The 13,104-nt window shown below is 42.7% G+C and overlaps 1 protein-coding gene across 1 annotated transcript in view; it reads left to right on the forward strand.

Moving 5' to 3' along the window:
* The window catches only part of otogl (otogelin-like), a 74,362-nt gene that overhangs the window by 18,898 nt on the left and 42,360 nt on the right, over window positions 1–13,104 (forward strand). Inside the window, exons 20-23 of the mRNA XM_076299148.1 lie at window positions 273–347; window positions 530–573; window positions 1,451–1,622; window positions 11,284–11,391. Of these exons, the coding sequence (XP_076155263.1) occupies window positions 273–347; window positions 530–573; window positions 1,451–1,622; window positions 11,284–11,391 (399 nt within the window). The remainder of the gene's footprint in view (window positions 1–272; window positions 348–529; window positions 574–1,450; window positions 1,623–11,283; window positions 11,392–13,104) is intronic.

Genomic DNA, 13,104 nt, shown 5'->3' on the forward strand with positions numbered 1-13,104 from the left:
TTCTCTCTCTCTCTCTCGCTCTCTCTCCTGTGACAGCATCCACCAATGCCATGTCTAACACTCAGACACCTTCATCAATTTCATCATCACTCTGTCACTCAGTTCCTTTTTACTCTCTCTCTGTCTCTCTCTCTCTCTCTCTCTCTCTCTCTTTATCCGGACGTCGGTCTGAGAGCACTGTGTCCAAGTCTGTCGTCTTATCATTTTTCATTATCATAATTTTCTTCTCTTTATCTCTCTCTCTCTGTCCATCTTACCATTACTCTGCACAGGTCTCAGTGTCACTGTTACTTCATGGGGTCCATCTATCAGCCTGGTGAAGTCTCTTTCAGCGCCTCAGGACCTTGGTGAGTGGGTGTGTTTGCGTGTGTGTGTGTGTGTGTGTGTGTGTGTGTGTGTGTGTGTGTGTGTGTGTGTGTGTGCGTGCGTATTTGTGAGTATTTGTATGTTTGACATGCTGTATTATATGTGCTCTTTATTGATGTTGTGTAGATTCATTGATCAGCATGTCCAACACCTTGTTTTTCAGCCTGTGCAGAAATGGCCGCATGGAGTGTGTCCCAGAGGAAAGAGGTAAGGTGACCTTTGACCCTTTTAGGCGACCTATAGCTTTCACCTCATTCTCCCTTCAACTCTCTCCCACATAAAGAATGTCATTAAACGCGCCCCCTCTACACCATGGTTTTTGAGATTAGCTTCAAATGGCTCTAAAAGACCTGTGTGTGTTTAACTTAGTGAACCAGAGCAGCTAGATCTTAATCAGTCTGGGGTTTAAAGTAACCTATACACTGTGTGACTTTGTTCTTTTTTGCGTACACATGAACATGCATATGTGTGTGAGCATGTGCGCACACACACACACACGCACGCACACACACACACACACACACACACACACACACATACACACATACACACACACACACACACACACACTCACATATGTATATAGGCCACCCATGTACAGTAGACTTACTGAAGGGGTGTTATTGGTCTTGGCTGTAGTTAAGGCAGAGGCATCACCTGTCACTATTACCTGTAAGACATGTCTATCAAGCGTCACCGGCCATATGCTGGAGTGTGACATTATCAGTGGTGATGTGAGTGTTACGTTATTAATGGCTGGTGTCGGGAGATCATGTCTTCTGAAGTGTCCTCTGTTGTTTTGTGACTGTCTGTTGTCTGTTGTTTTGTGACTGTCTGTTGTCTGTTGTTTTACTCCTGCTGCTGGCCTACCTTTGTACTCTCTTGCTCTGTGTGGTGTTTGGATGGTGTTGGATTGGGACGCCTGTCACTGTTGTGAACTTATATCTATCTTTCTCCTTCGGTTATCTAACTCTGTATGTCTCTCTTCCCTCATCACCCCTCTCTCTGTCTTATCTTCATCTGTCTCTTCTCACCCCCCCTGTCTCTCTCTCTCTCTCTCTCTCTCTCTCCATCCCTCCCTCAGAGCCTGAGATGGGTGATTGTCCGAACGGGAAGGTATACCACAGCTGCAGAGACCTGGGCCCAGGTGCATCCCATGTGGGCGTGGCCTGTGAGCTCACCTGCAGGAACCTGATGCTCAACCTCACCTGTCCGCCCACTACCCCCTGTGTGCCCGGCTGTGGGTGCCCTGCAGGGTAACACACACGCACACACACACACACACACACACACACACACACACACACACACACATACACATACACATACACATACAGTACACACACTCTGTCTAAACAGCAATCACTACCTAGATGGTAAGCTCTAATCAGCTATAATTCGGTGAAGTGTGAAATAAAGAAAACTCTATCAGTGAGTCTCCGGTTAGGTTTATCTACCAGGGAGCTAAATGTATGAGGGGCCCTTTAGGACATTATTATGACCGCCGCTAGCGAAGCTAGCGAAGCGGTCATATAGGGATTGTCAAAGTTTTTTTTTTTTTTTTTTTTTTTTTTTTTTTTTTTTTTTTTCCCGTCATCTACTTCCTGAAATTTTGGTCAACGATACCCGGGGCACCGAAACACCGGGGCACATGAAATTTGGTGGGTATGTAGCCCCACTAGACTTTTACGGAAAAATTTCGTTTGGTCCCCGGGGGCCACTCCCCCTCCGCGCTGGGCCCCCCGAAACCCAAAAAATGCAGTTTTTCCTAAATAACTACCTGAACCGTGGCACCGAGGATGAAGAAATTTTTATGGTATGTTGGTCTCAAGGGCCCACATCAACTTAGCCCATAATCACTCATTTGTGATTTGCACCCCCCCGGTAAAAAATGAAAATGCAATATCATTCTGCTTTAATCGCCCCTCTCTTCAGTAAAGACGTTCAGAACTGCACCAAATTTTATGTTTTTTTTTTATGATTAACCTGACATTCTCTGGGGGTATGCCAAGTTTCGTAGAATTTCATCCATGGGGGGGTCTAAAAAATTAAGTTATGTGTACATTTAGTGACTCTACACTCATTGGCCTGTAGATGGTGGTGCACACATATACACATGCACACACACACACAGGCACCCACATACTATCGGTATTAGAACGGCTGATACATAATTACAAATTCAGTAGGATTAAAAGAAAGCCAAAATAAATATTCATCATCATCATCATGGCTGCATTTCCAGTATTGGCGATAAGTAGTCGTTTGTCCACTAGATGGCGCATCGTTGCAGTGAGACGTAATTTTGTTGGAAGTTAATCTAAAGTGGGTTAGAAAGACACTATGCTTCCTACAAGGACAAGACTGTAGGCTACAGTAGTTTACCGCAGAGAACGTCTAAGGGTAGGATGATTTCTGCATGAAATGTAATTCCCATTTCCTCTTGAAGCCGAAATAAATCTGAGAATGTTTATCGGACATGCTTGTTTTTTACTGCAGGTAGGCTACGTTAATCCTATCAATAGCAGAACGTAGGTAAAATAATGTTACCGTTAGCATGGTTGAGTGATGGAGGCCAATTTGATTATTGATGTATTTGTAGAAAACCATAAATGCGTTTATAGGCTACCAAGCAAATCGATAACAGCACTAATTGTATCTTTCGACTGTCATCTCATTTGCTTATGACCATAACCTAGGCTACTAACAGGAGCTAAGTGAGTTAGCCACAACACGTTCGCTACGTGATGGTTTTTTAATGGAAAATATATAGGCCTAGGCTACCTGAAAGATAACCTGTCTATGATCCCGTGATGATCTACATCTCCATTTAAACCAGATGTTTTAGAGCGCACGTTGAGATGTATTCAGGGCAGGGCTGTACCTACACATATTTGTTGCACGTGCTACAAAAATCATTCTTTGCGATGGATGATTTAGTACCAACGTTACACCGGTCAGATACAGTTTTGCCTATGGCTATTCCGTGAGACTGAGGCGCTTTTTGTTTGTTCGAAGTGCGTGTTTAGGGTGTGAGAGGGGAGTCGATGTGATTTGATTCCAGCTTGGTAGTTGTAGTCTATGCGATTAAAAAACACGTGTGTGTGAAGTATCCAAACAATGATAACGCTTTCATTATGGCTGCTTTAGCCACAGACCTTGAGTTACTGTACAGTGGGTTGGGTTCCATTTAGAAGTGTCCACTTCATTCGCCCTTTCCGTGATTCACAGCTACGTGAAATGTATTACTACTGATATGCAAAACTATTAACTTTTCGCCAAGAGGTGGCAGCTTGATACTGTAAGGTGTAAGCCATTGGTTCCAACGGAGATTTTATTTGGGTCGCCAGCATAGCCTGGTGACAATTTGTGTTGTGTAATAGGCCTAGCATAGGGCCTACCTTATATAGCTTATAGTTTGTTAACAGTCACGGGTTTGTCATGCAATGTCTATGCATTTTTGCATTTAGAATAGCTCTAAAACCGGGGGGCGAACACGTCGCAGGGGGGGCGCCAGTGCGTGGATATCTCAATCGCAAAATTAAACAATATTTCTATCGGGCGCCTACCATGGACTAGGCTGGGTGAAAATCAAAAGATTGCGTCAAAAGATTGAGCTTAACCATGGACCTCATGGTTGCAAAATGCAAGGGAACATGAATCAGCATATTATTTGCACAAACAATAACGGAGAGTAGCTCTTCAACTTTGCCCGTTAAAATGTGTATGAACAGTCTCGCAACGCATTTCATGAAGGCCCTTTTGGACATGTCAGTTATTTGCACCACTGGGTAAAACGGCATTTTGTTTTAGACTACTGGTATTTAATTTGTGCATTGACAATAAAGCTGAATATAATTTGAACTAGATGACTAAACCTATGCATATGTAGAAGAAGAAACATTCACAAAAATGCATGACATGACCTCTCTTCTTGATAGCTGTTGAAAACTGCATGGAACTGACAGGGATTGTTTTAGTTTAATAATAAATAAATAAATACATTATGCTGCTACCTTCTGCTTTTCCCAAATACAATGTAGCCTACAGGTGTACCTTTCATCAGTCCAGTTGCAATGGATGGACTATGATGAACTGCCCTACTTGTGATTGTTTAGAGATTTTAAAGGTTTTATAACAATGTTACAGATTTTTTGGCCCAGAAACAAATCTATTCACCTTTGCAGCGCCAGTAGGCTACTTTGTGTGCGGAATGTGTGCAAACACACATTCCAAACAAGCATACACAAAAGTTTCAAGAGTGGGGGATGGAGTAGAAGATGGAGACAAATTCATTAATATGATTTATTTTCGCGGAATGGATGTGCAGGACTGAGCGGCGGTCATATTTTGTACCGCTACGCGGTACATCTAGTTCAGAATTACCTCTCACACACTATATTGAAACCTCTCACACACTATACTGAAACCTCTCACACACCATACTGAAACCTCTCACACACTATACTGAAACCTCTCACACACTATACTGAAACCTCTCACACGCACGAGTGAAACGCTCTCATATACACAACTGAAACGCTTTCATACACACATGTGAAATCTCTCATACACACATGTGAAACCTCTCATACACACATGTGAAACCTCTCATACACTATACTGAAACCTCTCACACACTATACTGAAACCTCTCACACACTATACTGAAACCTCTCACACGCTATATTGAAACCTCTCACATGCACGAGCAGTGTTGGGGAGTAACGGAATACATGTACCGGCGTTACGTATTCAGAATACAAATTATGAGTACCTGTATTCCGATACAGTTACAAGTTAAATAGTTGGTATTTAGAATACAGTTACATTGTTGAAACCAATGGATTACATGACGATACTTCTCTGTTTCATAAGTTTATTCACTCTCTAAATAAATAAAGGCAACTCAGAAGCTCCTAAAAGCAATCTATGATTTCCATGTTTAAATCCAAGCCCCGCCGTCTTGCACTAGCCTCAAAACGCAGCCAGCGCGCATTATGGACGCGTCATCGGCGACCCTGAAATGACTGTTTGCACAGCAAATTAGGAGTAAAGCAAGTGGAGGTAACTCCTGTTCCTCACTGATCGCGGTTCCTGATGTCTGTTCAAAGGATATTTTCCCAAGTATTAATAGCTCAGGCTACTTCGGCCAATCGGTTACACAGTTTGCTAATCAATAAACAGAGCCTATAGTTCACGTGTTGATTTAGACCTAGGCCTACAATTAAACCAATCTCTAAAATAGGCACTGCATTCTAAGTTTTTTATTCTAACTTAAAATAGCTTTATGGATTATTTTTTTTTCTAATTAGATCTAGCCTACGTTTTAAAATGAATTATATGGTGGAGCCTCTGAAGAATTATTCTTGCGAGTAGGCTAGCATATTTTAACGTGCGGTTTTTGATTGTCATTACGCAATCACGTTCATTTTGAGAGCACTGATATACAGTAGCCTAGATAGTGTTTACATTTACAGGTCATTTGCGTTCCACCTGTCATATGCGCCCCTCACTTGTACTGGGTTGATGCCACCGAAAAATCTCACAGGCACTAATATATTTTCTGGCTACGCCCTTAAAGTAGCCTATTTATTTAGTTTGTTTTAATTAGCCTAGTCGCCTGCTGTACAGTAGTTTTAGTGGTCACCTTGCTATTTTAAAGTTGTATCAGGTAGCTTAGTTGACTTTACATTCTCCTATGTGGGCCTAACACTTCAGCCATTTGGAACAGAAGAACACACCAGAATAGGCCTGTTTAGTAGGCCTAAGCAGGATTTGATGGCCGCATTCCTACACTTATAAAATCCAATTCAATGCGGAAGTAATCTAAGTATTCAGAATACGTTACTCAGATTGAGTAACGTAACGGAATACGTTACAGATTACATTTTTGGGCATGTATTCTGTATTCTGTAACGGAATACGTTTTGAAAGTAACCCTCCCAACACTGTGCACGAGTGAAACGCTCTCATATACACAACTGAAACGCTTTCATACACACAACTGAAACGCTTTCATACACACATGTGAAACCTCTCATACACACATGTGAAACCTCTCATACACACATGTGAAACCTCTCACACACTATACTGAAACCTCTCGCACACTATACTGAAACCTCTCACACGCACGAGTGAAACACTCTCATATACACAACTGAAATGCTTTGGTGAACATGGTGAAAACCATGATTTCATATGTGTGTGTGAGAGGATTTCATATGTGTGTGTGTGAGCATTTCATATGTGTGTGTGAGAGTGTTTCATATGTGTGTGTGAGAGCAATCTCATAAGTGTGTGTGTGAGCGTTTCATATGTGTGTGTGAGAGCGTTTCATATGTGTGTGTGAGAGCAATCTCACTTGAACAGGAAGGTGTTGTCGTCAAACAGGAAGAGCGTCATTGCGCGCATCCAATAGGAAGTTGAGCACATTTCGTGGGAAAGGGTCTACTGTGTCGCTATCATTGAATGGCTGACCATGTCAAATCAAACTTCAAGCAACAACCTTACTGAAGCAGCTGCCTTATTAAGCACTATATTGTCTTCAGCAGACACTATAAGAAGTGTAACAAGACCTCTAACAACTCAACAAGCAGTTTCTACTCCAACGGTGGACGCAACCCTTTCCTCCCTGTTCCCTTCCCGCCCCCGGATCATGGAAGCACTAGCCGGAGCTCCGCGATTATCCGCACCCCGCTATGAAACACGGTGCTTTTCCGCATGGAGAAACGGAGGGACACGGACATATTTATATTAACCTTGTTCTCCGTGTCCCTCCGTTTCTCCATGCGGAAAAGCACCGTGTTTCATAGCAGGGTGCGGATAATCGCGGAGCTCCGGCTTCTGTCACACACACAGCGACAAGAGTAATGTAATGTAGCCTAGGCCTAATGTAATGTAATGTAAAAGAGGCAAATCCCCTGCAGTGTTGAAGAGATCAGTCGTCCCCCTCACTTTTGATAAGGAAAAAAGCCTTATAGGTACGCCAAATAAATAATAACCTATAGGTTTACGCTAGGCTATGTAAAACTCCCCATTAACAGCATCACGTCACTAACCACAACTAAGACTGCACAATCTCGTATTCACTCTGTTGGATATCTGAAGCCAGTTTGTCTACTTAGATACTGTACATCCTCAAATTATGACCGGGGTCATAAGACAAAGTACAGGCCTTTAGGGGCAGGATTGTATTCGAGACAGCCCTTTATTTCTTATCCGAGTTTTATTTTGACACATGCGTTTCTTGGAGCGGCATACTGGTAGGCCTTCAAAAGCATGACATTTTCGGTTTAGTTTGATATTTAATTTACTTTTGGACGGTTTGATTATATTGTTAAATGTTGGGACTGATGGCAATGAAATCTGGGGAGGTATTTGATGATCACTATTACATTCCATGTAGTTGAAAGACTGTCGGGATTTTTAAACAAACCATCCGCTTTCATGCATTCATTGAACGTCCGCGGTGCTGTAATGGAAACCTTATTGCGTAGCCAAGTAGCCTATTGAGTTATTATTAAATTATGCATGCATAATTCCCCTCTTAGTGTTTTGTTGTGCCTATACAGTGTTGGGAGTAACGCGTTATAAAAGTGGCATAATGTAGGCATAATGTAGGCCTAATGGGCCTAATTTGTAACGTGGTAGGCTAATGTAAGGCATTACAAAAAAAATGGTAAATATTTTACTCGGGAGTCGGGACAAAATTCAGTAACGTGGTATTTTGTTTTCATAAGCATATACAAATTCGCCAACAACGTCGCGAGATCAACAGAGGAGAAAACATCCGTGTAAATTGCAGAATGTTATCTCCTCTCAGGCCTAGGCTATGCTACTTTCAAGATGATTGTGGCTGCAGCAAGTCGGACTCTACATTTGCGACATGTACATAAAGGCCTGCTTGAGCATATGAAGGCAGAACATTCATTCATATCACAGAGGGTAGGCCTCTGACTTTGGGTGGACTGGGTTGAATGCCGCCTAGATTAAAAAAGTTAAAGCAGATAGCCTGTTTTCCGTTGTATGTTGACAGCTGCTGGACTGGACGGTGGAAGAATAACGATTTTTTTAACTTTAAGTTTTTGTGAGTGCTACTTTGTTAATATTTGGGGAAACTGCGAGTAAGGGGCTGCGACCGTTCTAGATGTAGGCTAGGCTGCTGAAGTGCCGCGAGGGCGCAGCAAATGAACTTCAAAAACAATATATTTAAGCTCACGACATTCAGGCACAAAAAGTTATCGGCCACCGGGAAGTTCCCGAGGCTCCCGATAGCCAATCCGGGGTTGCATTCAAAGCAAATAACTTAATTTAACAGATATTGCAACTGCATGGTTAACTATATCATGAGGTTAATAAAGCTGGTTCCGAATTAGTCATTGAGTTAATAGCTTTATTTTGTTATATAGAAGTATCTAAATAACCTGTTAAAATGTACCAGAATTCAGGAAATTGCATATAGTCCAAAAAAATGTTTCTGGCGGAGGAGCCCCATACCCCCCGCTGAAATGTCCCACCCACTTTCAGAATGCCTCCGAAGTCTATGAACTGCTTGTTGAGTTGTTAGAGGTCTTGTTACACTTCTTATAGTGTCTGCTGAAGACAATATAGTGCTTAATAAGGCAGCTGCTTCAGTAAGGTTGTTGCTTGAAGTTTGATTTGACATGGTCAGCCATTCAATGATAGCGACACAGTAGACCCTTTCCCACGAAATGTGCTCAACTTCCTATTGGATGCGCGCAATGACGCTCTTCCTGTTTGACGACAACACCTTCCTGTTCAAGTGAGATTGCTCTCACACACACATATGAAACGCTCTCACACACACATATGAAATGCTCACACACACACATATGAAATCCTCTCACACACATATATGAAATCATGAAAATATGAAAATTTTCATATTAGTGTGTGAGAGGTTTCAGTATAGTGTGTGAGAGGTTTCACATGTGTGTATGAGAGGTTTCACATGTGTGTATGAGAGTGTTTCAGTTGTGTATATGAGAGCGTTTCACTCGTGCGTGTGAGAGGTTTCAATATAGCGTGTGAGAGGTTTTAGTATAGTGTGTGAGAGGTTTTAGTATAGTGTGTGAGAGGTTTCAGTATAGTGTGTGAGAGGTTTCAGTATAGTGTATGAGAGGTTTCACATGTGTGTATGAGAGGTTTCACATGTGTGTATGAGAGGTTTCACATGTGTGTATGAGAGCGTTTCAGTTGTGTATATGAGAGCGTTTCACTCGTGCGTGTGAGAGGTTTTAGTATAGTGTGTGAGAGGTTTCAGTATAGTGTGTGAGAGGTTTCAGTATAGTGTGTGAGAGGTTTCAATATAGTGTGTGAGAGGTAATTCTGAATAATGTCCTAAAGGGCCCCTCATATAAATGTGCATCTGTCAATTTGTTAAAGGCCTAAATTGCATAGATAGATTTGATTTGTTCTGAACACTTTGGTGCTGCATGGACAATCCGTATGGACTCTATGTCCTCCGCACTGTACCCACACTGTGTCCACAGTAGTATACCTCCGCTGGTACACACTCTCACACACACACACACACACACACACACACACACACACACACACACACACACACATGCACATACACACCATACATGCATACACACACACCCACACCTGTCTCTAACCCTCTCACACACAAAAGAATACAGGCGTATTTGATTCGCAACGTGCACGTAAAAACATTGCAAGGTATGGACAAACACACCGCATTGAGGAAAAAGTGCAGACTGCCTGTCGCGGGATCTGCGAATGGCTATTTGCGCTTCTCTGTGTCATGCATATGCATTCATAGGAGGGTCAGGGAAAAGTGGGAGTATCGCGCAAACACAGGTGAGAAGTGCTAATAGCGATTGATTAGGTATTCCGCTATATGTATGAAAATAGTGCATGTCTGTTTTGCGGTGAAAAACTTGCGCCTGTTAAAAGCAGGTGTCATACACTTCCCAATCTGCTAGACTAGGTATTAAGTCATAGCCCTAGTCTACGTGCAGTAAATAGTTCAAGTATTTTTTAAGTAGATTAGTAGAACTACTAGGCCTACTCTGTATGTCGCTTCTCGTTGACATCTTATCATGTATGATCGCTAAAGTTTGATTCTTTTTAATGTCGCAATTGGTTAACTCTAATCAATTTCGCTTGTGGTTCAGCTGTGTGCACGCAATTAGCGTTGTAGATGGGGCGGGGACGGACGGTGATGAGCGCTGTTTATGTAATGAAGTGACAGCTTAGTAAATACCCCGCAATATGGCAAAGCACAGCGTTCGCTTTCTGTGCATAAAAAAACTCAGTATTAGCGCTTTCTCTGTACATCCGGCCCTGAGAGTATTAATTACAGTGCAGCTCCAGTGAGCCTCTGACACCTGCCAATTTGATGAGGGATGACTGTAATATTCTGATGATTAGCGTTTATTAGCTCCTCCTCTGAGGACTCTGCTCTGCGCCCTTTATCCAGCATACAGGGTTTTTTCCTCATTAACTTCATTATAAATTGGCCATTATAAATGTCTGCGTTTTATTTTTGATGTTATAATTTGGCCTTGTGTTGCAGACTTGCGTAATGCAGAGTTATATAATCTCACAGCTCAGTGCTGTGTTCTGTGTTTTCTATTGCTATGGTGGATACTGTTACAAACATCCCCCTTTACACACACACAGACACTCACACACACACACACACACACACACACACACACACACACACACACACACACACACACACACACACACACACACACACACACACACACACACACACACACACACACACACACACACACACACACACACACACACACACACACACACACGCACACACACGCACACACACACACACACATTGAGTGCTCTGTTGTTATGTGTTGTATGTTGTTATATTGTTGTGTGTTCATCCAGGTTGGTGGGGCATAATGGCGAGTGTTACTACCCAGAGAACTGCCCCTGTGCCTGGCTGGGACTGGAGTATTTACCTGGAGAGACTGTGGACACACCCTGCTACAGATGGTACCTGAACACACCTGCATTTCACCTTGCTCACACACCTGACGCAAGCCTCTCACATGTATGCACCGTGCATAGGCATCACACATTTACACACACACCTGGACACTGTAGCCAATCATGAAAGATCACTAACACACTTACAGTTAGGGTTGCCAACCGTTCCGTAAAATACGGAATCGTCCCGTAAAATACGGAATCGTCCCGTATTTGCAAGGAAAAAGATGTGTTCCGTGTTGAACTGATACGGAATGCATTTTGTTCCGTATTATTGAGAATCAACTCGTGCAAATCCATGACAGATCAGTATTATAAGTTACAATACACGATTTGTATGAAATAAAGCCAGAAATAAAATAAGGCTTCACCAAATTCAGAGCTTCTGGAGCTGCTTGTGATGTTCAATATATTTTTTTCTATGACAGCATAGCAGTTCAGTTTTCAGAGTTATTTGGTTTGAGTATAATAGGCTACAAACAGTTATTTCTTTATCAAGTGTTTTTGCATCAAAATGATTCTTGTTTTGCACCAAATAGAAAATGAGTAGGCTAGTGGCTATAGAATGTAGTATATTATGTGCGCATTTTAGTAAATAATAGCTCACAATTTTGTAAAATGATGCACTATTTAGTACAATAATACATACATAATTTCAATACCCCCCCCCCCCCCACTAACTGAAGTGGATGCCGGTGTACTTACTGAAGTGTATTATCGAAACACCCCCCCCCCCCCCCGTTCCTAATTTTCATATCAGAAAGTTGGCAACCCTACTTACAGTATACAGGCACCTCACATGTTTACACCTTTCACATAGGCTGCTGATATACTGTAGATACTCCATATAGACATCCCATGCTTACAGATGCTAGTTGTGAAGTTATCAAAGAGTGAATCTGCCTCTTTTAGATTGGCTAGAAGGTAAACAATACTGAAAAGGCAAAATAATCCACTCAGGATTCTTTTAATGTCTTAAACAAGCTACATGCTATTAGTTACTAGTACTGTACATACTATTAGCCCATGTGCCCCTACCCATCTATCTCTGGCCACATGTGATCTTACCTCTCTCTCTCTCTCTCTCTCTCTCTCTCTCTCTCTCTCTCTCTCTCTCTCTCTGTTCCGTGTGAGCTTACCCCTCTCTCTCTCTCTCTCTCTCTCTCTCTCTATATATATATCTCTCTCTCTCTCTCTCTGTCTCTGGCCCCATGTGATCTTACCCCTCTCTCTCTCTCCCTCTCTCTCTCTCTCTCTGGCCCCATGTGATCTTACCCCTCTCTCTCTCTCTCTCTCTCTCTCTCTCTCTCTCTCTCTGGCCCCATGTGATCTTACCCCTCTCTCTCTCTCCCTCTCTCTCTCTCTCTCTCTGGCCCCATGTGATCTTACCCCTCTCTCTCTCTCTCTCTCTCTCTCTCTCTCTCTCTGGCCCCATGTGATCTTACCCCTCTCTCTCTCTCTCTCTCTCTCTCTCTCTCTCTCTCTCTCTCTCTCTCTCTCTCTCTGGCCCCATGTGAGCTTACCCCACTCTCTCTCTCTCTCTCTCTCTCTCTCTCTGGCCCTCTAGTGTGTGCCACCATGGCTTCTTCAACTGCACCTACTCTCCTGCCCAGCGGTCTGCACCATTTACAGTGACCGCCACTACCACACCTTCGACGGCCCCTGAATATGAAACAGGAACAGAACATCCTTACATATTCCGTCATGTTCATCATCAAG

The sequence above is a fragment of the Alosa pseudoharengus genome, unplaced genomic scaffold, assembly GCF_046254945.1.
Source record: "Alosa pseudoharengus isolate Yale_2024_CS ecotype anadromous, Long Island Sound unplaced genomic scaffold, YU_APseudo_1.1 YU_APseudo_1.1_scf_10, whole genome shotgun sequence".
Lineage (NCBI taxonomy): Eukaryota > Metazoa > Chordata > Actinopteri > Clupeiformes > Clupeidae > Alosa > Alosa pseudoharengus.